The sequence below is a fragment of the Ambystoma mexicanum genome, chromosome 7q (assembly GCF_040938575.1).
Source record: "Ambystoma mexicanum isolate Mex_15411 chromosome 7q, UKY_AmexF1_1, whole genome shotgun sequence".
Taxonomy (NCBI): Eukaryota; Metazoa; Chordata; class Amphibia; order Caudata; family Ambystomatidae; genus Ambystoma; species Ambystoma mexicanum.
The window spans coordinates 328,040,109-328,063,638 of NC_090941.1; the positions used below are offsets into that span (position 1 = coordinate 328,040,109).

Here is a 23,530-nt window from a genome sequence, read left to right on the forward strand (position 1 = left end):
CCAGGGTGCTGCGGTAACAGGGATAACAAACTCTCCGAGGGTGGGGGCCGCGCTACAGTGCGCTGAGCTCACACCATCTTTATTAGGCAAAATGGTTTCTGAGGCCTAGCTAAATTCAATACGTGTGGGCAATGTCTTCAGCAGGTGAGCCATCCACCACCTGGGCCCTGGTGGTATGGAGGGGACGCCCGATGAGCCATGGCCCTCACCTGGGGTGGGGATGTAGGCAAGGGGGGTCTTTTGGACCACTCCTCCCCTACATAGGCTCATCTGAAAGCTCAATGGTGGGCTTAAAATCCACCATAAACGTAAATCTTTCTGTACAGTTGGCGGAAATTAAAATTATAGATTAAACCGCAGTCAAAGGGAATTGATGAACTAAGAGGTATATGGTCTAATACCCAAGGTGCTATTGATATACTGACCGCCTTGGGGATTCAGTGGTAAAGGTAGCTCAAAGAAGGTCAGGGACAGAGTTAGGACCAGAGAATCCCAATCGGGAACAGGAATTATAGGAATTCAATGATACGCCTCTCTGAGTCTGTGATGGAGGAATTTATTTGCATGGCACAGTCCTGCGACCTCCCAGGGGATGGGATAAGGAAGAAGGGGGTATGTTGCTTACTGAGCAAAAATAAAAGTTGTAAGTGAGCTGGGGATCAAACCAACCAAACGTAACGGTAAAACAAAAAAGAAGCTTGAGAAAAGAAGTGCGGACAGGGCTTCTAATGTATCTCAAAGTACAGTCTCCAAACAAAAAACTTAAAATCAGAAAACTCCAAAGAAAAATAAGTCTGCTGTATTGCCGTTTGTAAAATCTATTACCATTGATGATAACCCAGAAACGTCCAAGTGTGTAGAAGGAAAAGAAAACTCGGGCCAAGGAAACACTATCTAAAGTAGACCCCCAAAAACAGGAGTGTTAACATCTAAATCAACTATTGGAGTTCTAGCTATGACCCCATTAAAACCCCTAAGAATTGCCCCTATATTTCTGAAAAAGCCTGAGTTAAACTCTACTCTTTCGGGGAGACCGATAGCCCAGGTGGAGACTGAGGGTACTGTTAGTCTAGAAACATGGATACCTCTACTTTGTGACCGCAAACGCATTTTGGTGGCCGTGGGTCAACCTTTTCATGCACGATATGACAGAATATAGGTTTTCGAGATTTGCCAATGAACGACCATTTTGATGTAACAAGAATCACCATTTTGTTTTCTAACCATTGCTCATTGCTTTCTGTTCCTATTGCTTCGCAGTATGTTTTCTGCTTACACTGCTCGACTGTAAAACGTTGTTGTCTGTATGTGAAAAGGACAAGGCCGCAGGCCCAAGAGAATGACTAGAGTTCGTTGAAACACAAACGTAGGCAGCGCCAGGAAGAATGCCCGGCTCCCTCCTGAATGTAGCCTTGAAGCATAGCTGCAGGGCATTTAATCATTTCGCAGCTGCCAGCCAGTCTCGTTATATGGTACAATATGTTAGAATAATACTGCTAAAGGCTTGAATTATGCTTTTCTTAAGGCCCCCCTTTGCTGAGCCCCCTAGAGCGTGTCGGATCCCAGGACCCGAATAGCACCTAATAGATAGCAATGTCCGGAATGCAACTCTTCCCCCACCCCCGTATGTAGCTCGCTTCCAAGAACAGAAGCGCTGTGTTCTATTCAACAACTGAAAGATGCCTTTGCACTCACAAATTGCAAATTGTTACTAGAATAGATGTTTGAAGGTGTCATAGTTGTTGGAGATGTCCATCATCACACCAAGTTGAAAGAAACCCAATAAAAGGGGGGTGTTGAACATGTCATAGCTGATTGTTTGATATGCATTTTGTATATATGTAACTGATGTACGTAATTCACTCTCTTGCGTCCCTCGAGGTCTAGAGATACATGTAGCGAGGCGTGAGACCGAGTTGGCCAACTGAGACTTTTGTTTTGCAATAAACCCTAGCTTTGGGAATACAACCTCGTGTCTGGCGTATCTATCGTGTGTGGTGACTCGCCTTGTTTCCATAGACGTCAGGGTCCCCTAGGGGCCCCTTTCAGTACGGTGGATAGGGTTGCTAGCCATAACATAGCTAATAACGTAAGAATCTGAAAAGAGTGCCAATCAATCTGTAAAACATGCAAGCCCTGCAATGCCCAATTTGATGGGAAATGGTGAAGGCCCAAATATAGAGTATAAACAAGTGAAGGGCGGTAGCATAGCAGAAAATCCTGCAATGGATTTAAATACCTTTGCTATATCTAAAATATGGGTTAAACGTATTGATGCCGGAAAAAATGCAAAATCAGTTAATAGAGGTGGTACCTTAACAATCTTTTGGCGAGTGGATGAATTATTCCTGCTCTCAACCCATGATATGGAGTATGTAAAATTCCCTGACTTAAGAAACAACAGTATATCTGAATTGGGGTTAAAATCTAGACTAGGAGAAAAGGCAATTCTAAATGCTGCTCCAATATTAAGGGCTCTAGGCATAGAGGCCTCTCCGGTGCCTTTCATTGAACAAGGAGCGCAGGTGAGCCAAAGAACCAAAAGTCAAGAGCCGGGAGAAAGCACAGGCGGTTCAGTGAATATCAATAAAATAAGTAACAACCCAAAACTAATCAAAACTTGGGTTACCTCACCGACTAAGCAATATAGGAATCCTAATCCTTGATCCATGGTTCTGGAGATAATCTATCAGGTCTTTCAGAAACTGGGACTGGTGGAGACCTCACTCTAGTCTCAAGAGATCTGAAATGATTAAACTGGAATACGAGGGGCTCCGGCTCCTTTGGAAATAAGACAATCGGAAATAAAATCTTTGATAAATACGATTGTTAGGCAAGATTGTATGCAGTACCCTTTGGGTGCATTAGAATAACCTTGACCTCCTGGCAATTGGTCTAAGTCTGAACTACACAGGTTGGTAGTGTGCCTGAGCAGCCCAGGCGTATCTCAGGAGGGGTCAATGTGAGCAGTAATGTTGTGATACAGAGTTTCACACTATAGTTATTCAAATAAACCCTTGCACTCAAGGTTTCTTGTTAAAACAATTATTAATTTATTTCACGGTCAGTTGTATAAGCCTTCTTCAGAAGGGAGCAACATATGTAACAATTAAAATGCACTTCAAAACACACTCTTAGTTTCTCTAAATCAGATGATACCCATTTGGGATGGCACACAGACACTTCTTACACCCTCAGGTGACTTAAATAGCTAGGACACTGTGGAGATAAAGCACAGAGTCAAAGGGAGGAAGAGTCTCTCAGGGAGCCAGGACAGCCAATGTTAATTGCACACTGTCAAAGGGAGCTGAAGATTTTCTTTGTAGGTAGGTAAAAAGTCTTGGACAATGTTTTTAGAAATGTTTGTAGAAAATAGAACACTTGAAGGGCCACAAGCTGGGAGGCTTGTGAGGGGCAAAGCTCTAGCAGCTCTGCAAGGTAACCAAGACAGGTCTCCACTGAGAGCAATTAAGGCTACACAACAAGAGGTACGTTCTCTTAGACTTTACAGTACATTTGGTTAGAAGAAATGGTTCCAGCTGGCTTCTATTCCTGTACAGCTCTGCAGATCTTGTTACTGAGCCTCAGTCGTGGGGACAAGAGGGAGGACGTCTGGGGACTCCTGCTCTGCAATGGGAAGGTCAGCGGCAGCAATGGGCAAACTTCAAATCAGCGGTCCTTCAGTGTTTCAGCGCCTCACATCTGACGGCAAATAGCAACACCGCGGTTCATGGATACCACTATGGACTGTCCTCGCATCTGGGGTCCAACACTCTATTGAGGTGGCTCAGGCTTGGTCAGTCCTGCTTCAGGGAAGTCCGGAGGATCTTCCTGGCGCTCGGGTCTGACTTAAAAGCAACACACACAATCTGGTGTTCCTCTCCCTGGCACTTCATTCCAGCAGCAGCTATGGAAGTACAGCCAGCTCAGAGAGGATGTCCAGACAGGCTTACTTAGGAGTTGATTGGTCCCACCAAATCAAAGGGAGAAGTCGTCCTTGCAGGGCTTCTCTAGTCGAGGCGAATTCGGAGCTTCAGCACAGCAGCTGGGCTTCACCGGGCAAACCAACGGTCCAGGAGTTGCAGCAGGCGTCTCTTCCAAGTCCTTCTTCGGATTCCTTCGTCCAGTGGTCAACTCTGCCTTCCAAGCCAAAAAGCCTTGCCTTTTATGCAGGTTTCTCCCATTCATTCGAGCCTAGCTGTCAATCACACAGCATGGTGGCTGTCCTTGCCGGACAGCCAGCCGGCCAATCACCTTTGGGTGCATTCCTGTAACCAAGGGGATTAAGCACAGGGAGTTTCGGACACCTTCCTCACTTCCTACCCCTGCCAGACATACTGGAGCCAGAGGTGGGCTTCACTCATGAATCCCGCCAAAGACAAAATGAACAAAGGGACCAAACCTGGTTTGGCACGCAAAGTAAATATCAAGAAGGACCTTTCCACAAAGAAATGACAAAAAAAACGACCAGGACCATTTTGACAAAATGGGTATCCATGGGTGCTTTGCCAAGGCTGCAATTGCAGCCCGCGATAAAATCACACAATGTTAGTAAAAAGTAAACCACTGCCACCATCCATTAACTGTAGAAAGGGTAACACAATTGTTACATGAGAAACTAGACAAAGGGGATACTAAGTAAGCCCTTCAGCACCCTATGGTAAGATGGTGTGTGCTGGGTCTAGAAAATGACAATGCAAGTAAAGTAAATTTCACTTCACTACTCTTGGAAACAATAGTTTATCCAAGAGAAGGTATTTAAACCTTTGGGAAATCCAAGAGACTTCCCTGTGCCACTGCACTGAAGGTGCTGTGTGTCAAAATGTAAAGATGATGCCTTTGGAGTTTGTCAGACTCGAAAGTTAAAAGAAGCACATTGTCCAAATAACATAAATACATGAGAGGGGGATTCCAAGATGGCCGCGCACTGATAACACCGCGGCTCCAAGCTCCCGACTCCGCGAGGGATTTAAGCACATAAAACAGCAGATATAGCCCTCTCTGGGGTCCGAAAATAACACGCTTCCTCGCCGGAACGAAGTAGCTACCTGAGGAGCACAATAAGACTACCCTGTGTGTTCCAACTCCACAGGCTCTAGGGGGTGCAGCGCTACGTGGCCCGGAGCGGCCTGCTGACGTGGGACGTAGTCAGTGGGCAAGACTGCCGGAGAGCACACCTCTGTAGGGCCGCCATAAAGCAGCAGGGGGATGGCCCATAGCCCGACAGGGGAGAGCCGGCTCCAGAGAAGAACTGCGCACCTGTGGGCTCAGCTTGCAATCAATACCGCCTGGCACACCATGCGGGCCCCGGTGATGGAGCAATCGGAACGCCCGCCCCACAGGCAATCTGAAGAACCTACTGGCTACCCCCATCGGCAGCAACGTGCTACAAGAGAAAAGGCAGAACTGCTAACCAGTGCAGGCCCGGATGCAGGACAAATCCTCTGGCCCTTCTGCCACTGACGCCGGAACCAGGTGGGTCCCCCCCTGCGTCTCAACAGGTCCCCCACCGAAGGCTAAGATGCAGCAGTTGTCTGATTGCTGCAGGAAAGGGGACGGGAACACCAGTCACTGCAGGGGCCGACTGAGGCCATTTGGGGGAAGGATCCTGCCCTGCACCCTACCGCTCAGCATAAGCGAACCGCAAGCACTGACATAAACCCCCCTCCACACGGTGACCGCGGGGGACTAGCACTCCATTCCCACTATGAAGCGTACTGCCTCACAGCAGGGTCATGGCAGCACCCTGCCAACGCTACCCACCCCCCCATACAGACCTTCCACCCGGACCTCCAGCTTGCGGAAGGGGTCCAGAGAAGAGAGTCGAGCCAATACGGGCAGAGCGGACTGGTAGGGAAGGATACACCACCCCACCAGGTGTCAAGTTCCAACACCCCGGACGGGGAGGCAGCAGGAAAGGGGGGTACTCTGGATCAGCCTGCAAACCCCATTCAAAAGAGCAGAACGGACACTTAAACCCCAAGCAAGGGCCCCAAGCCCCCGGGACAACATCGCTCAATTCTACAACACCAGAGCTCCCCCGCCCACTCTGGCTTCGGGCCGGGAAAACCTTGCAAGGAGAGGTGTAAGGAGCAGACAGGGGGGCAACAACCAACGCCTCCTGAACAAATGGGACCTAACAGGCACCTCCGCGCGCCAACTAGATAAGCTAGGAGGCTGTAAGTACTCCGAACGGGACGGCCACCTTGGGCTCCAACCAGCACACCCGGATTATAAAGGGTCATTGACGAGCACATATCCCACGACACCCCAGAGGGGACGCTGGAAAACTCTCTCTAAGCACACCGGGGAGCACAACCATAAGTAACTTTTTTTAGGGAGAATTCTCATCTATGGCTAATTTCCCTCACCTTTGCTGGACTTCTGGAGTGTATTTGTTTACACTTGGTAAGAGTGAGAGCTTTTTCCCCCACTCTTACCTGTGTTTTGCTATGTGTTTCTACCTGTTTTTGTGATTGTGGACTCTGAAGTACACCACTTCAGTAACCCCCTTCTTTTTGTGTGTCACACAGCACCTCCAGTGCCGTGGCACAGGGTTGTCTTTGAGACTTCCCTCGACTCCATTTCTGAGGAGACTACCATCCCCCAGAAAAGGGTAAAGTTACCATTAACTTTACTTAGTCAATCTACCACAGATCCAGTACACCCCATCTTCAATGGAGTACTGGAAAGGGTTAATTCGTATCCCTTTTTATCAGTACCTCCTAGAGCATTTTTTCGCTCTTTTAACATTTAGGCTTGGCTGGTGGCAGTGGTATCTACCCTAACTTTTCTACCGCGATTATATTAGATAAACGTGGTACTGTTCTTGGCTATTCTATTAGCCTCGAACATAAACCCGCTTGACCAAAATGGCTCTGGTTGGGTTTATTCGCCATTTCTTTTTGTTAAAGTCCTTCTTGTGTCTTACTTTGCGCAGCAAACTAGGTTCGCTGCCTTTGTTCACTGTCTTTTGGCGGGCTTCTGCTCAGAAGCCCTCCTCTAGGCGCCTGGATGTCTAGGTGGGCTGAATGTGAGGGAGGGGTGTAGTCACCCCCTGCACAGGGTATCCTAGGAAACCCAAGTCGCACTTTGTCATGATTGGCCAGGGTAGTTGTCCGGGCTGGACAACCCCCCTGCTGGGTGATTGACAGCCAGGCTGTGTGAATGGGGTTTTTTCGCATAAAAGGCAGGTCTTTTGGGCTAGAAGTCGGAGAGTCGCCACTGGAACTACAACGAACAGAAGAGAAGCGGAGAGAACGACGGCTGCTGCAACTACCCCGTCCCGGTGAAGCCCTGCTGCAGTCCTGAGCTATCTTCCCTTCAACGACTCAGAGAAGATCCAGTCCGGAGTCTTCTTCCCTTGAGCTTGGTGGGGATCAACAGCTCATCTTCCACAGCCAGAGGATCCTCTTCCTTGGTGGAAATCGCTGCACGCTGCTGTAGTAGTCCGGATAGCCACCTGAAGAGCCTCTCCTGTTTTTAAGGAGCGCACCTTTTATTCCTCGTCGCTGCTACCGGCTTCATCCCTGTGTGGTGCAGACACCCTTCAGACATCCTCCTTCACAACGAAGCGCCAGGAATCGTGGGTCTGCGGGAAACAAACAGGAACAACTGCCAGGGCACCAGCTGCACCATTGGAACAAGGTACTGTGTTCTACTTGAGGGAACTGGGTGAATCCCTTTTCTTCATTTCCAAGGCTTGCCCTTGTCTGCCCTCCTTCTTATAACTTTTGCTTCCTAACATTGACAATCTCGAAGTACTTTTGGCTACGTTGAATTGTGAACTGTGACTGTGTGATCTTCGGCAACAGACCCCGGTGTCTTTCGACCCTGGCTCTGGCCCTTTGACTTTTGAACTCCTGTCTCTGAGTGTTTCTTGATTCTGCCTGCCTAACCAAAATATTGCCTGTGATTTTTTGCCTCCAACTCCCTCTGGGTATCTCAGGTGCTAAGTGTGTTTTTGCCCCGGTAGCATTTCATGTCACCGATAGGCGTTTATTCAGTAGACCGAACTGTCAAACTTTTCGCAATCGTATTCACAGTAACATGTTTTGTTCGTAACACCGGTTCATTCAAACACAGGGTACTTACCTTGAGACTTCTGTACAAAGTGAATTGGTTAGTTGTAGTATTGTGTGGTTTTTATTTAAGTTTAATAGAAGTGTTTTGTTTATAACGAATGGTTTAAAAAATAAATGTACTTATATTTTTTACCTGAAACCTTGAGTCAGTGTTTGCTTGACTCATAGTAATTGTGGTCCCTTTGTGTAATCTCTGCTACTGCTCATATATTCTTGAGGTAAGCCTGGCTGCTCCGCCACTGCTACCACTCTGACATAGTAGTACAGGCTTGTACCAAAGGTAAAACTTGTATTGCCACCTGTAGTCTTAATTGTGGGTAGTGGTCCCTAAGGGCACTGCACAGGATTTTGCCAACAACCTTCAGGGAAGGTTGCCCAAACAATCTAACTGGAGGGCCCCCAATTACCTGCAGGCCCGACCCAAAAGATACAGGCCGACAACTGCAGAAGCTGGGGTTAGCACGGCAGGACAGAGCCCAACCACTCGCAACCCACGCCTGCAATGTCAAGAAACCGGAATAAGGAGATCCCGCAGCGTTAAAGAACACACAACACAAAAAATGGAGGAAAGGCCCTTGGAAAAAATATGGGCCAAGGAAGCTGACCAAGCGGGGGGCCAACCAGGGATCGACTGGTCCGCAGAACAAGACACAACCTCCACACAAGAGGACTGGGATAGACCAGTGACCCACGCCTCTCTAAAGCTATTCCTGGGGGAGATGGTGTAAAAAATCACAGCGGCAGGACAGAAACAAATGAATACCCTGAGGGAAGACTTGGCGGAGGGTATACAAGAAATAAGTAGGGACATTAACAAAATAGAGGAAAGAGTGGACACCAACGAGCGCACCATACAGGAACTCTGAGGGCACAAAGAAAGCCGACACTCTTCTGGAAAGTCTGGCAGCGGCTACACACAACCTCGAGCTACAAAAAGAAGACCTAGAAAATCGATCCAGTAGATCCAACATCTAAGTCAAGTGCCTACCGGAGGAGACACAAGACCAAGACCTAGCGCAGGCTCCCAAGAGCTTCTTCGCCTACCTGTTGGACTCGGGAGCAGGGCCTGAGATCCAATTTGACAGGATTGATAGGGTGGGCCCGAGAAGGTTGGAACCGGGTGCAAGACCAAGAGATGTCCTGGCAGCTTTCCACAGCTACACTGTCAAGGAACAAATTCTGGCAAAGGCAAGAAAGGCAACCCAAATCACTTATATCGGAGTGGAAATCTTCCTGTATCGAGACCTGTCACAAATAACCCTCACCAAAAAGAGGTGGATGGGCCCAGCCCTGGCCTATTTGAGAGCACAACAGATCAGATGCAGATGGTCACACCAGTTTGGGCTGAACTTCAATTGGCAGGGCAAGCAGCACAAGGTAACGACATGTGAGCAGGGAATGAGTGCTGGGAATCGAGGAGGAAGACCACTGCCCTCTCCAGCAGGCAACTAATCATGCAAGTGAATGCAGACCATGGGAATGGTCCACTGTGAAACACAGAAAAACAAAAAGGGGGAAAGGCACACCAGCTGCAAGACACTTATCGGCCAGCCAACAAATGGGAGGCGGAGGAAGCCCCTGCGGGACTACAGACTGATGGCAGAAGACGGAGGAGCGACATCCCCAAGATTGCTTGCCCGGGGAGGGTGCAAGTCAAGTTATGTGCAAGTGCTTTAATATAACCAGATGAGATATATGCTCCTAGTGGAGAGGTAGTGAGGAGGGGATCCTGGAATGGGATGGGGATTGGGATATCCCGCGTGAGACATTTCTGGGGCTGACCTAGCGCTCAACTCTCAAGCTCACAATTCGAGGGGGGGCCAAGAGCCAGTTGAGCCCACCCAGTAACAAGGTGTGAGCCTGTGGGGAGGTGGGAATGGGGACAGGTAGGGGGTATCCGGGGTCAACGCGAACAACAGGAGCAGCCATTCACGATGGGGGGAGAAGTCCCAAAGGGTCGCCCGCGAGACGACAGGGGTATGACCAATCGCCTAATACACGGGGGGGGGGGCACCAATGGATAGCGCTGTAAAACTCCTACTCGCTTGCACATCGATCACATTCAAGGATCTAATATATTTGGCTTTCCAGGGTGTTGCTCAGGAGGGTAACAAACATCAAACTAGGAGCCATTATACGCCCTGGCCATGCCCCAATAACCCTAGCAGTACAAAGGAACAGTAGGCCCTCTGGCCTATGGACATGGCTCTACCCGATCCCACTATTTAAGGATGTAACACTAACCTGAGAAGTAGCAGAAGAGGCAGAAGCATTCGTAGAGCGTAACCGAGTAGAAGATACCACTCTGCAGACATGGTGGGATGCCCTTAAAGCTACACTAAGAGGGAGGATCATAGCTATAAACGTGAGAAGGGAAAGGAAGATGAGTCTGCAAGAAGAGCAGCTAGCGGAGAGGTTGAAGGCAGTGATGGCCAAGATGGGCTCAGCACAGACGCCAGCTATAAAAAGGGAATACAGGGCGCTACGAGGGCAGATGGACCTCATCCAGACAAGGGCGGCAGAACGCAATTTATTGCATCTTTAGCAGAAGTACTATATCAAGGCTAATAGGTCAGACCGCCTCCTGGCCAGAATGCTGAGGAGGGAGAATAAAGATAAAACAATCCTGAAAGTCAAAGTAGAGGGAGGTACGACTACCACGAATAACAAGGCCATAGAAAGAGAGTTTATAAAAAACATTAAATTAACTTGGCTTATTGTTTGTAATGGCTGTATGGTGTTGTTTTTTTTAACCATGTAAGGATTTACTTAAAAACATTTAAATATTGTAAAACGGACATCATTCATACCTTCATTAGATTGTGTTTCTCTGTCCCAACATGTTATGTTCAATTGTGATACATTTTTGAGTAAAAAATAAAGTTGCACAAGCATTTTAGATATTGTTGGCATAGTAGCTAGAAATCTCAGAAGCCCATTGGACGGCTTCTTGGAACTATGCTGCATTATTATTCAGATGATGTCATAATCCCTATTGGCTTGTATCAGGAAATTGTTTGTTCTTCTCTATTTGATGTGCATCATGTAAGGTCCATGGCCTCCATCATAGCCTCTCTTAATCGTTGCCTTATAGTTGAAAACCACAGTGATAAAGAGCATGTCAAAACCTTCCGGACGAGTTATTGGCATAATCAAGCGAAATTGGAGACCATATTGTGGCATGCTGTCTAAGTCACTTATTAAGGAGGTAAGCCAAAACACTAGTAAACTTTGGAAATGTTGCTCTTTTATGTGCTGCCTCCTTGTGTACACCAGGTATCACCAATGCAATGATTGATGTATTATTGACAGGCAAGAAAACATTTATTCACGCCGGCTGATCGCTCCATTCCTAGAATACGAATCGAGACCCGACAAGCGGATGCCTTGGAAGGACAGAGAATTATTGTTGCTGTAGATGGTTGGCCCAAAAACTCCAGATATCCTAATGTAAGTTTCGCTCAGCCCTTTCTTTTTGTTTGATGCTTTACTTTAACTTTCCATAGATTTCTTGTGATTTAGGGGGAAAGGTAAAAATGTGTATTGTATCTTATTGGCATTTGTTGAGCACAACGTATGCCCAATGACATCTTGGCGCTATAACAGAAGGCATAGTTAGGCAGGCAGTGAGGGAAATGTATTTAAACAGAAAAGTCTTCAGTAGGAGACGGAAGTATAGGTGGTCCTTAGTAGCGCGTAACGGCTGCGGAAGCAAGTTCCACAGTTTAGCTGCGGCAACGGAGAAAGCGCGACCACCCACCCTGTTCAGCCGAACACTTGAAGGTAAGTGATTCCTGAGAGATTCCTGAGACCGCAAACGGCAATTAGGCAGATACGGGCAAAATTTGAGCAGCAAGTTTTCCGCTCCAATGCTATCAAGGGCCTGGTGCACTATGCACATAGATTTAAATTGGACTCTTTGAATGACAGGAAGCCAATGCAGCTGGCTCAAGGCAGGGGAAATGTGCATAGAAAGTGGGATCTGAGTTAACAGTCTAGCTGCTACATTTAGCAAGAGCTGGAGGCGACGCACCAGATAGTGGCTGGCCTCGGTAGAGGGAATTGCAGTCGTTGATTGAGCACCAAAGAGGCTGCTGCAGGTGCATGCAGCCATGGTGGAATGAAAAAAAAAGCACCATCTCAAGACCCTGAGTTTGTAGTACCCAGATTGGCAGACAGACGCTACTTGTGCCTCAAGAGAGAGAGGATGAGCGCTTGACACCTAAAACACTCGCTGATGACAACGGTGCCATGAAAGAACCAAGAGAGGGGGGCTAAAAAGATGCAGTCCAAAGAGAGAGAGCAGAATGGGTCTCCCCACTAAAATGTCCGTATTGTCCCCAATCAACTTTAAACTTTTGCCACTCATACAGCAGCACAGTCTCAAGGCATCCTCGCAGCTGATTCGCTGGACCGGGCTGAGACAAATCCAGCCAAAAGATTAAAAATTCTGAGATAGAAAAGAAAAAAGTTGAACACAAAAACTGTAAAATTGAGGTTAACGCATCTGGGTATAAGAATAAGTTGTTAACCTCTCTGGTACTCACTGCGACTGAATGGAGCCTTAGTGCTTAGGTGTGACATGGGTCAGTTGGGGACTGTGGCTGAATAGTTGTGGTTCAACCGGATCCAGGACACCCTGCTTCTTCGCGTTCTTTTTTTTATTTGGGCCTAGCCCTACATGCCCCCCTGTTACCCTCCACTCTCCCCTTTTTACTGCAGTGCAAAGTCCTGTGGAAAAATGCACTGAAAGGCTATAGGGAAATAGGAGGGATACTGAATGTACCGGTGGGTGCCCCTGTTGGGTAAGACTTTCATATTTATGATATATCTTACTGACCTGTCAACCCCAGAACTTTTTGCTTACTTAGTGATTATTTTTCCTTGTCCCTACATGAGTGGGAATCTTTTTCCCCTCCCACCTAGTCTTTTACTCTTTTTATGGGTGACCTTTTTATGTCTCTCCATAGTCTGTGTATGGATGTATACTTTCCTATAACTGTTGGGCTTAGGCTGGATTCTTCATTGCTTTCTTAGATTACAAATAACAGTTCTCAACGTTTCCTTGGCTCAACAACAAAAGTTACCTTCAAACTGTTTCTTTCTTTTTAGGAGTGGTCAGGATACATGGTGTATTCTCCTGGCAGGGTTATTTTGTCCCCAAGTCTCTTAAACCAACACAGCCTTGTTGGCTAGTCCTTGTGTCGTATTCACTTCCAACTTTCCTGGTATATTTCCCAACCAGGCTTTCTTGTTCACATTTACAACTGCCTGGGCTTCTTTCAAATGTGAGCTCCTGTTCACTCTCTCACCTTTGGTTCCACTCTTTAGCCCCTGGCTAATATACTTGGTTTCATGTATATTGCCTCTTTAGTGTCTCTCTTATATGCTGTCAACCTGCATTGACAAACTTAACAGTCTCCCCTCTTTGAAAACTGCTCTTTCAGTCTTTTGCTCTCTGTTTTTTTAAACCATTCGTTTTCTGTCTCTTTCTTGGTTTTGTTAAGTGTAATTATCTTAGTTTGGTGTGGCTGCCAATACGCCCCGGTGTTCCCTTTGTTACTCATTTCTTGATGGTGTTCTTGATGGTGTTTTTCGTTTCCTCTGCAGCCCGCTGGTGACGGTCTTGTGCTGCTTTGGCACTGCTTCTCCACTGTTTTCATTTTTCCTGAGGCTTCTACTGCGCTCATCTGCTTTTGCATGGGACTTTGGTGAGGAAAGCGCTGTTATCTGATGCTGGGGAACGCTCAGAATACTTTGAAGGAGGAGCAAAAAGGCACAGGTTATCAGAACATAGAAAGAATACAGTTATTTCTTAGACAGTGCAGGTTTTTTGAGTTCACCAGAAAAGTCAATTCAGTTCAGTAGGCTAGGCCAAAGTCAATGGGCTAAAGTCTTGGATAGGATAAAGCAGTTCTGGTAGATAAACTGAAACGTCTCTGCCAAAGTTCTCAGGAATAGTTTGTAATAAGAAGAATCATATGTTGGGTCACAAGCTGGTTAGGCCTGTGAGTTGGGAAAGTTTCAAGAACTTTCACTGCGAGAGGTAAGTACTACAAGTCTGGTTTTACAGTACCTTTACAAATGAAGAAAAAGATGCAGCTGGTGACCTCTGTTCCTGGCGGTTCCTGCAGATCTCGCTGTTCCTGGGCCTCAGTCGTGGGGACAAGAGCGAGGACGTCGGGGGACTCCTGCACTGGGACTGGTTGTCACACCTCAGGGAACCTGGCGGCTTTGGTCTAAATGGAAGCCATTGCTGGTTCCTTCACGCACGGCGAAGCGCAGAGTACGGGTCTAGTCTTTTGCCCCGCACATTCCGACGCCGGCTCTTTAGCCTCCCACTTCCGGAGTCGGATGCGTTGCAACGAACAGTTTCTCTGATCGCCTGCGCTGTCGTACTCCTTGTACTTCGCTCCTCAGACTTTTGTCTCCTTCCCGGTTCTAGTCTCCCTGTTCTATTTCATCCCTTTCTTCTTTCCAGCTATCATCTCGCCTCTGTTACCCTCGCCCTTCCTCCTTCTACTTTTCCGCTCCCGTCTTCCGCCCGTCCCTTCCTTCTGTGTTGTTTTCCCTCAGGCTCGTCTTCTTTCACTCCTTTCTACTCCGCCCCCCCTGCCTTCAGTCCTCTGTCATCCAGTGTATCGACCTCCGCCTGTACTACGGACTGCCTTGCCTTTTCCTGATCGGCATTATCCTGTTCTTTCTGTGTACCCACCTCTGCCTGTCCAACGGATTGCTTGCCTCTTCCTCGATTGAATTGTTACTACCGGAACTTTCTACCAGTGTTTCTCTGGCACTCAACTGCAGTTCATACGTTATTGTTTTCTACCCCTGGAGTTTCCTGATCGCAACACATCTCATCAGCAGAGGAGTACCTTACTGGGGCTTTTTATGCCACTGGCTTTTTCCCCACTGTTCAACGGCTGAGGGCAGCCAAAGTTCACCCATTGGGTGTCACTGTGGCGTCCTTTCACGGTTGTCCTTATCTACATAAAAAAAGGTGAAGACTCAAACCCAGGATAATCCGAAGCTTGCATTACACCGGAAAATAAGAGGTGAGGAGGAAGGGGAGGACAGGGAATCAGACTCTTCACAAGTGGAAGAGGATATAACAGATCTATCTGACACTGGTCAAAAAGATGGCAATGGCAAACTTCAATTCCGGTAGCTGTAGTCAAGCACACAAGCGGTGTCCCTCTCCCTTGTTATTCAGTTTCCTGCAGCACTCTGAGGAAAATACAGCCAGCTCCAAGAATGGTATCCAGGTGGCTTAGTGTCGAGTTGATTGGTCCCACCAACTCAAAGGGAGAAGTCCTCCTTGGAGGGCTTCTCTGTCGAGATGAACTTAGCGATTCGGACCTGCAGCAGGGCTTCACCGGGCAAACCAACGGTCCAGGAGTTGAAGCAGCCGTCCTCTTCAAGCTCGTCTTCGGTTCTTTTGTTCCAGTGGTCGACTCTGCCTTCCAAGCCAAGAGACTCGTCTTTTATCCAGTTTTCTCCCATTCATTCCAGCCTAACTGTCACTCACCCAGCAGGGTGGCTGTCTTTGCCGGACGGTCAGCCAGCCACTCACCACAGAGTGCATTTGGGTCTCCTAGGAGACTAAACACAGGGAGTTTCGGGCACCTCCCTCACTTCCTGCCCACCCCAGACACTCGGGTGCCAGAGGCGGTCTTCACTCTTGAAGCCCGCCAAAGGCGAATGAAGAAAGGATCCAAACCTGGTTTGCCGCGCAGAGCTAAACTCTAGAACGACCTTTCCACAAAGAATTGGCGATAAAAGAAGACGGCCCTGTTTTTACAGAGGGGGCTCCGACGCCATCTTGAAAAACATGCCTCCTGCGATTTAACGCTACCGGTGTTCGTGGTCGGGAAACAACGTAGTTTGTTGTAAAACCACTGCCACTTCGAGAGGAAAGGGTAGCATTTGACTGCTACATGAGTATCTAGACACATGGGATACTAGGTAACCCCTTAGGCACTCTATTGTAAGATAGGGTGTGCTGGGTCTAGGAATTTAAAAAGACTAGTAAAGTCAATTTCACTTTAATTACTCTGGGAAACAGTAGTTTATCCCAAAGAAGGTATTGAAACCTTGGCAAAGCCTGACAAGATTTCCCTGTGCCACTGCACTGAGGGTACTGTGTGACACAAATGAAAACATGTTGCCTATGGAGTTGTCTAAAACTCCATAACCAAAGAAAACACATTTCAAAACACATGAGAGAGTGGGAACAAGGGTCACACTCTCTCCAGGTAAAAAAAAAAACAAGTCCTCAAAATCCAGCAAAGTTGCTGGGGGGGGTCTCTAAGGTGAAGGGAATTAGCAAATTTTGGAGAATTCTCCCTAACATCCACTATTCACAAAACGTATACTGTCCAGGTGACTATGTGATTTGTTACTGAGCGTCACTGTAAAACTGGTAGGGTCTACTACCCTTGAATTACTCAATTGTAATCTGAAAGTAACCATTGGTTTTTACTCAACAAGAATAGGTGTGACCTATACTGAATGTGCATGAAAAGGTTTGACTTTCCTAGAACTACTGTTAGGTGTTGCAAATAAGGTGTATGCTTTGGTCTTTGCACCTTCAAGCATAGTGTTGTGTTTTTATAATTGTGATTACATATAATGTGTGATGGTACTTATTTACCCCTAGATTTATCTGGGCCTACTTGTATTAAATTCAGTGTTTTTTTGGACCATTTGCATTACAATTTAATTTGTACTAATTCTACAACCCTCTCTGCCTTCTAAGATGAGCCTGGCTGCTCTGTCTACGCTATGATGAACTCAGGTGGTACAGCCTTATACTACGAGTGGAGTCTTGTACTGCCTCAGTTGAATGGTTTCACTAACCCCGTAGGTCGACTTCAACTGTCGTAACAATTGTTTCACACACTATTTGTAATTGGAAGTAAGGATTGGCCATAGGTTTATTAGTTTAGGCCCTTTTTATTTTGACAGACTCGAATAGGACTGCGTTATTATCATTTGATGGTCGTAGTTGGCTCCCATCTTTAGATTTAGGATTAGATGGGCGTTTTTAAACCCAATTAAAGTTCAATAAATTCCCGTGAACTGTGATCACTTGCGTCTGTCTTACTGTTTGGTACCATGCCTTCCTTACACTGCCTTTGTACGGGAGTCGATAAGTAAAAATTAAAAACTGGACAGCCAAACACCCCTTTCTGTAAAATGCTGAGAGAGATTGCAGAGGAGTGCGTGCTGGAACTGTATAAAAGGTTAGGCTTCTGGAGTGTAAAGCAAGCTGACCACTGGAAACAGAAGTAACCGAATAAGACGACGACAAGAGACGCCTGCTGACCCTTTGCAAGACCGTGAGGCGATTCCTGCTGGCCTGATCCTAGTTTCTATGCGACAGAGGCGCTCCAAAGAGGAATCCTTCCCTTTGGCTTGTGGGAACAACCAGTTAGAAAACAAACTTTGAAACTAGCCATCTCCCGAGGTCCTAGGAGCTTCCAGAGCTGCGGAACCCAAATACCAGGAGACCTGCCCATTTCGAGTGCATCGTTGTGGAAAGGCCGTAACCGTCCAAATCTGTGCTGAGCCTGTAAGGACACTCCAGAAGTCAGATCCAACTTGCCCAGACCCACTCACCAGAGTGTGGGACTGCAGGAAGCAAAGAAGCTTGACCGGGCGATCTGTGTCTTCTGTTGGTGCTGCTGAAAAGGTGCCAAAAACACAGAGTGAACCACGAAGTTGATGAAAGTTGTGCTACAGGTCCTTTCTCGAGATTGCTGCTGAAAGACACCGTCAATTGTCTGCCTTTCGTCACCAGACCAAGGAATCCGGAGGTCGGGTCCAGAGTTGCTACATTGTGGAGGAACCAACACAAACACTTTCTTCAAACCAAAGGTACTGTGGGGGAAAAAGGTATTGCTTACCTGATTACAAGAAGTCGCTCCAGAGCATTGGAGTGCACGTAGATGTGTCCAGGGAAGCCCCCTCTTATCTTTGACCCAAGCTGCTGCTTAGTTGCTAACTTGCTGCTTCAATAACTTTAGACATTGGTAGAAATCTGCAGCAACTCTTCATTATTTGCTGTTTGTCAGGACTCCGAACTGCCTTAATTCGGGTGCGTTTTGGGACTTTAAAGACTTACCAGGCGAAGAAAGCGTCTCTAGAACCTTGAACTAAGCTCATGTTGCACGAACCACTTATTTCCCTTTCTTCAAGTGACTTTTCTGTATGTGTTTGCAGAGTAAATGCTTTGCCGTATGATCTGTTGAAAACCGCATGAGTGCGCAATTAACGATAGTACGAAAAACTCGTCTTTTTCCCTTTCTAATGTTGCTACAATTGTAACAACGAACAAACACAAAAGTGAAAGTGCCCTTTGAAGTGTATTATCTAATATTCCTAAGTGTTGTACCGTAAACATCTGAACTATTTAAAGTGATCCTGGTGTAAATATAATAAATATATATCTTTTATATAAATATGTGTAAGTGCTTCTTTGCTGTACCTTTGTAACTAAGATTCAGAGTACTTAACTAAAGCTCACATCTTCCTCTTAAAATAAGCCTGACTGCTCTTCCACACTACCAAGGTCCTGAGCTAGTACAGACTGATACTAAGAGTTGGATCTACAAACCACTGGGATAGCTTACTAAAGACTTACTGTCAGTAGGACTTTAGAAAAACTTCCCAAACACCATGTTCTCAAATAAAAAGGGGTGTGACAAACACACATCTTTCTCTAGCCTAACAAGGATTTCAAATGGATTGTGTCCTCCAACGTATTCCACATCTTTGACATTTAATGTCCACAGCTGTGTACTTCGGAAACTTTTTCGGCAGAGGGCGTCCTGCTTCGATGGCATCGGGTCGATGTCGCTCGAAGGCCTCCGTCGAGGGCGACGTCACTGGATGTTATAAATAGGACACACGGCGCCCGTAGCCTCAGTTACGTTTTTGCTGCAAATGTGTTTGCTTCGGAGACTCGGCGCGCCTCAAGTATTCCTTGTGACTAGGTCTTCTTCGACCCCTCCGACTCCACGGTCTGGCTTCAAGACTTGCCGGGACTGCAAGTCGAAAATGTTGATTTACCGACCTCCATCGTGTTTGTTTGTGGTGCTTGGGCGAGAGTCACGACACCAACGACTGTTCCAAATGCCAGTCGCTGATTGCTAAGGCCTTGCGGGAGCATAAGGTAAAGCTTCAGGGAGGTAGAGGTTCTAAACCCAGTAAGTCCCGTAAATCTAGGTCCCAGGGGATGTCCACCGAAGATTCGCGGGGCGACTCTCCATGTTGGAAGGAGTCCCGGGAGTCTCGGTCCCGGAGTGGTTCCCGCCATTCGTCCTCCTCGTCTTGGCATTCTAGGAAGCCCCGTCACTGGTCGCCTTCCCCGTCCTCCTCAGAGGATGGAGCCACGAGGAAAGTGGCTTGTCCAACCAAGTCCTTCACTCCGGAGGAATGGGCTGCCTTCAGGGAGCAGATGTTAGTGATTTTTCAATCGCAGGGCACAGTTCCGTCTGTGCCTTTTGATGAAGCCGGCAAGGGACAGTCTCGATCTGTGGCTCGCACGCCTTTGGGATTGGGTCCTCGATGCGACTCATTGGGAACCTTCGAGGTCCCGTTCGGACAAGGCTCAGGATAGTCGCAAGAGACGTGCTTCCAGGTCTCGGTCCTTGTCTCCAGCAAGACCGCAGAATCCTGATAAGGGCTCAAGGTTGGCGTCGACTCAGTCGGTGCCGTGTCCATCTTATACCGGCATCGAAGCTTTGCCTTCGCACCAGCCCTCGGCCCCACTATCGACGCCGAAGCCTTTGGCGCCCTAGATGCCTTTGGGACTTTTTGCTCGAAATGTACTGATGGAGATCCCTGCTACTGGGGATTGGGTTCCTCCAAGGAAGGCTACTTCCAAGTCGGTGAGGCCTGTGGTGGACTCCAGACCCCCTTCTGTTCCAAGGCAGGACTTTTACCTCCCTCTGGATGACATCTATGAGGAGGAGGAGGAGCGGTCAGACTTCGATGTTGAGCCTGATGTGGCTCCTGTCTTTTCTGGACACAGTCAATTGGAAGAGTTGAGGCAATGTCTTCATGATGCCAGTGGTTTGGACACTTCTCCGGAGGTGGAATTTGGCAGGCCTGAGCCTGGGGCTCATGCTGAGTCATCCTACAGCTGAGCCATGAGGCTAGGGTTACAGAGTATCTGGGCTATTCCAGTCCTCCTGAGGCTTTTGTACAGGATGATCTAATGGACATTTTGGATCAAGGTCAGTCCTCTGACACGGTGTTACCTTTTCATCTGATCTTGCAGAAAAGGGTGGCAGCTGCTTGGCAGTCACCAGAATCTCTTTGGGGAGTTAACAAATCGTTAACCAAAAAATACCCTCTTCCGGTAGCGACCCCAGCTACCTTTCATCTCACCCCACTCCCGAGAGTTTGGTGGTTCAGGTGGCTACGGCCACCTCAAGGCAGGCAGCGTACCCTACCATCCCTCCTGATAGGGACGACAAACGCTTCGACGGTTGGGCACCCAAGGTGTTTTCTGCAGGGAGTATGGCGCTGAAATCTGCCAATTCCACATGTGCCTTGGCAAGATTTTCACACACTCTGTGGAATTGTTTCTCTTGCAGCTGAGCATATTCCCAAAGGGGATGAAAGGGATGGGTTCCTTGCTCTCGTGCAAGATGGCAAGGATACCATGTGTGAATCCCTTCAGTCGGGATTGAACACGGCTGGCAGTTAGGCGGTCCATGGCTGCGAGCACTGTTATACGCAGATTTGCGTGGTGGCGGAAGTCGGGTTTTGCTCCGGATGTGCAAGCCCGTCTTTTGAACATGCCCTTTGATGGCGCGCATTTGTTTGGCAGCAAGGCTAACGAGAGCCTTGAGAGGTTGCAGAACTCAAAAGCTGCTGCTAAATCTTTGAGCGCAGCTGCGCGTCAACCTCTGCCTTTTCATCCTGGGGGACAGCAGTGGAGGGGAGGTTCCTTTCCTTTCTACTCCTCTTTTGGTAGGACGAGAGGAGCCGCCAGTCAAAGGGGTCAACATAAAAGTACCTGTGGTGGTCGGGAGAAATGGAGGTGCCAAAGCCGCTCAAGCAGCAGCCTCTTTGCCTTCAGGCTCTGCCGCAGCCGCTCCAAAACAACTATGAGACCATGTTCCATTGTTCGCCGGTTGGGGGCAGACTCTCGCAGCATCTCGAAGAATGGCGAGCTATTACTTTGGATGCGTGGGTTCTGGATACAATAGCTCACGGCTACTGGCTTCTCTCCCTCAAGCGGCTTCACGACAATCCACCGGGGAATGTCGCTTCCGGATCAGCTCCTTGTGCAGGAAATCTTGACCCTGTTGGAGAAAGGCGCTATAGAACTGGTGCCTGTAGCGGAGAGGAACAAGGGATGGTATTCCCCATATTTTTTGATTCCTAAGAAAGACATGGTTTGAGACACATCTTGGACTTGAGTTGGTTGAACAAACTTCTCAGGAAGGACAAGTTCAAGATGGTCACTCTTTCTCGGGTCCTCCAGGCCCTTCGACTTCAGGATTGGTTGGTGTCTCTGGACCTACAGGATGCCTACTTTCATGTGCCGATTCATCCAAAGCACAGAAAGTACCTGAGGATTGCGGCTGGCAGCTTGCAGTTTCAGTTTCGGGTTCTTCCATTCGGATTGGCATCGGCCCCAAGGGTCTTCACCAAGCTAAGGGTGGTGGTGGCTGCGTATCTCAGGCGAGGGGGGGGGGAGATTCACATCTACCCCTACCTGGATGACTGGCTGATCGGTGCGCGCTCTCCCGAGCAAGCAATAGATCATTGTGGTCTCACCTGCTGCTCCCTCCACAAGCTGGGCTTCTCCCTCAATTTCAAGAAGTCGCATCTGACACCTTCTCAACAGCTCCAGTACATCGGGGCAGTGTTGGACATATCCTTGGGGAAGTGCTCACCTCCCAAGGTGAGAGCTCTTCACATTGTGCAGATGGTGTGCAAATTTCAACATGCCCAGTGTTTCCCGGCTTTCGAATTCTTAAGGTTGCTCGGCCTCATGGCATCCTGCATTTTTCTGGTGCCAGAGGCCAGGTTGAGGATGAGATCCCTGCAATGGGTCCTCAAGATGCAGTGGTCACAATTCTCAGGCAAGATGCCGGATCCCGTTCAGATTCCACTCTCGGTCTCACAGGATCTTCTCTGGTGGGCCAACGAGGGGAACATGATGAAGGGGGAGCTGTTTTCGCAACCGTGGTCGGAGGTGACAGTAGTGACGGACGCTTCCCTTACAGGATGGGGAGCTCATGCTGATGATTTGACCGCCAGCGGTCGTTGGTCTCCGTCGGAGTCCAAACTCCACATCAACCTGGCCCTGAAGACTTTTCTGCCGTCTGTTCGGGGGAAGAGTGTCCTGATCATGATGGACAACAGTGGCCATGCATTACCTCAACAAAAAAAGGGGGTAGGGTCACTCCCGTTGTGCAGAGAGGCAATGTAGCTCTGGTTCTTGGCAATCCAGCAGGGGAGATCACTCTCGGCAGTACATCTGGTCGGAGAGGAGAATACGGCGGCGGACGCTGTGAGCAGGCAGAGCACTGTCTCTCACGAGTGGGAGTTGGCTCAGGAAGTCCTTCTGGAGATCTTCGCCCTTTGGGGAACCCCACAAGTGGATATCTTCGCGCTCAGTGCCAACCGGAAGTGCAAGAGATTCTGCTCAAGGAAATTTCCTCCGAGAGGCGCCTTAGGAGACGCCTTTGTCGTGGATTGGTCATTCCCACTTCTTTACACGTTTCCTCCGGTCCCTGTTATTCCTCAAGTGTTAAGGAGGTTGCAGAGGTTCGGATCCCACATGATCCTCATTGCTCCGGATTGGGCCAGGAGAGCATGGGACCTGGACCTTCTAGAAATGTTCACCTGCCCTCCACGCCGTCTTCCCTACCGGGAGGATCTGCTTTTGCACGAGGGGAGTGGTCGGATTCTCCATCCAGAGGTCAAGACTCAACCTTCACGCTTGGTATCTGAAAGGTTGAGATATAAGGATTGGGACCTCCCGGATGACGTGATGGAGGTGTTGCTTTCGGCCAGGTGGCGGCAACCAAATCCCTGTACCTGTTACCATAAGTTTTGCGACTGGTGCAGAGGACACAATGTCGATCCTTTTCAGTGTTCCATTCCCATGGTTTTGACTTTCTTGCTTTCTTTGGCCCACAGGGGCCTTCAAGTGGGTACCATTAAAAGTTACCTGGCTGCGGTAGCTATCTTCAAGCGCTCGTCTGAAGAATGTTCTTATTTTAAGATTCCATTAATTTCCCAATTTCTAAAAGGGCTCACTAATGTGTTCCCGCCGTCCCCGTTTCAGGTGCCGGTTTGGGATCTGAATTTGGTCTTGAAATTTCTGATGGATGCTACATTTGAGCCTTTGCACTCTTGTCCTTTGAGACTGTTGTCTTTCAAGATGGTTTTCTTGGTTGCGGTTATATCCGCTTGCA

The 23,530-nt window shown here is 48.1% G+C and overlaps 1 protein-coding gene across 2 annotated transcripts in view; it reads left to right on the forward strand.

The window, feature by feature from the left end:
• Positions 1 to 23,530, forward strand: part of DIS3 (DIS3 homolog, exosome endoribonuclease and 3'-5' exoribonuclease) — an 859,785-nt gene that overhangs the window by 184,818 nt on the left and 651,437 nt on the right. For both annotated transcript variants that reach the window (XM_069639429.1, XM_069639430.1), the window contains 2 exons: positions 11,179 to 11,292; positions 11,397 to 11,534. In XM_069639429.1, the coding sequence (XP_069495530.1) occupies positions 11,179 to 11,292; positions 11,397 to 11,534 (252 nt within the window). The remainder of the gene's footprint in view (positions 1 to 11,178; positions 11,293 to 11,396; positions 11,535 to 23,530) is intronic.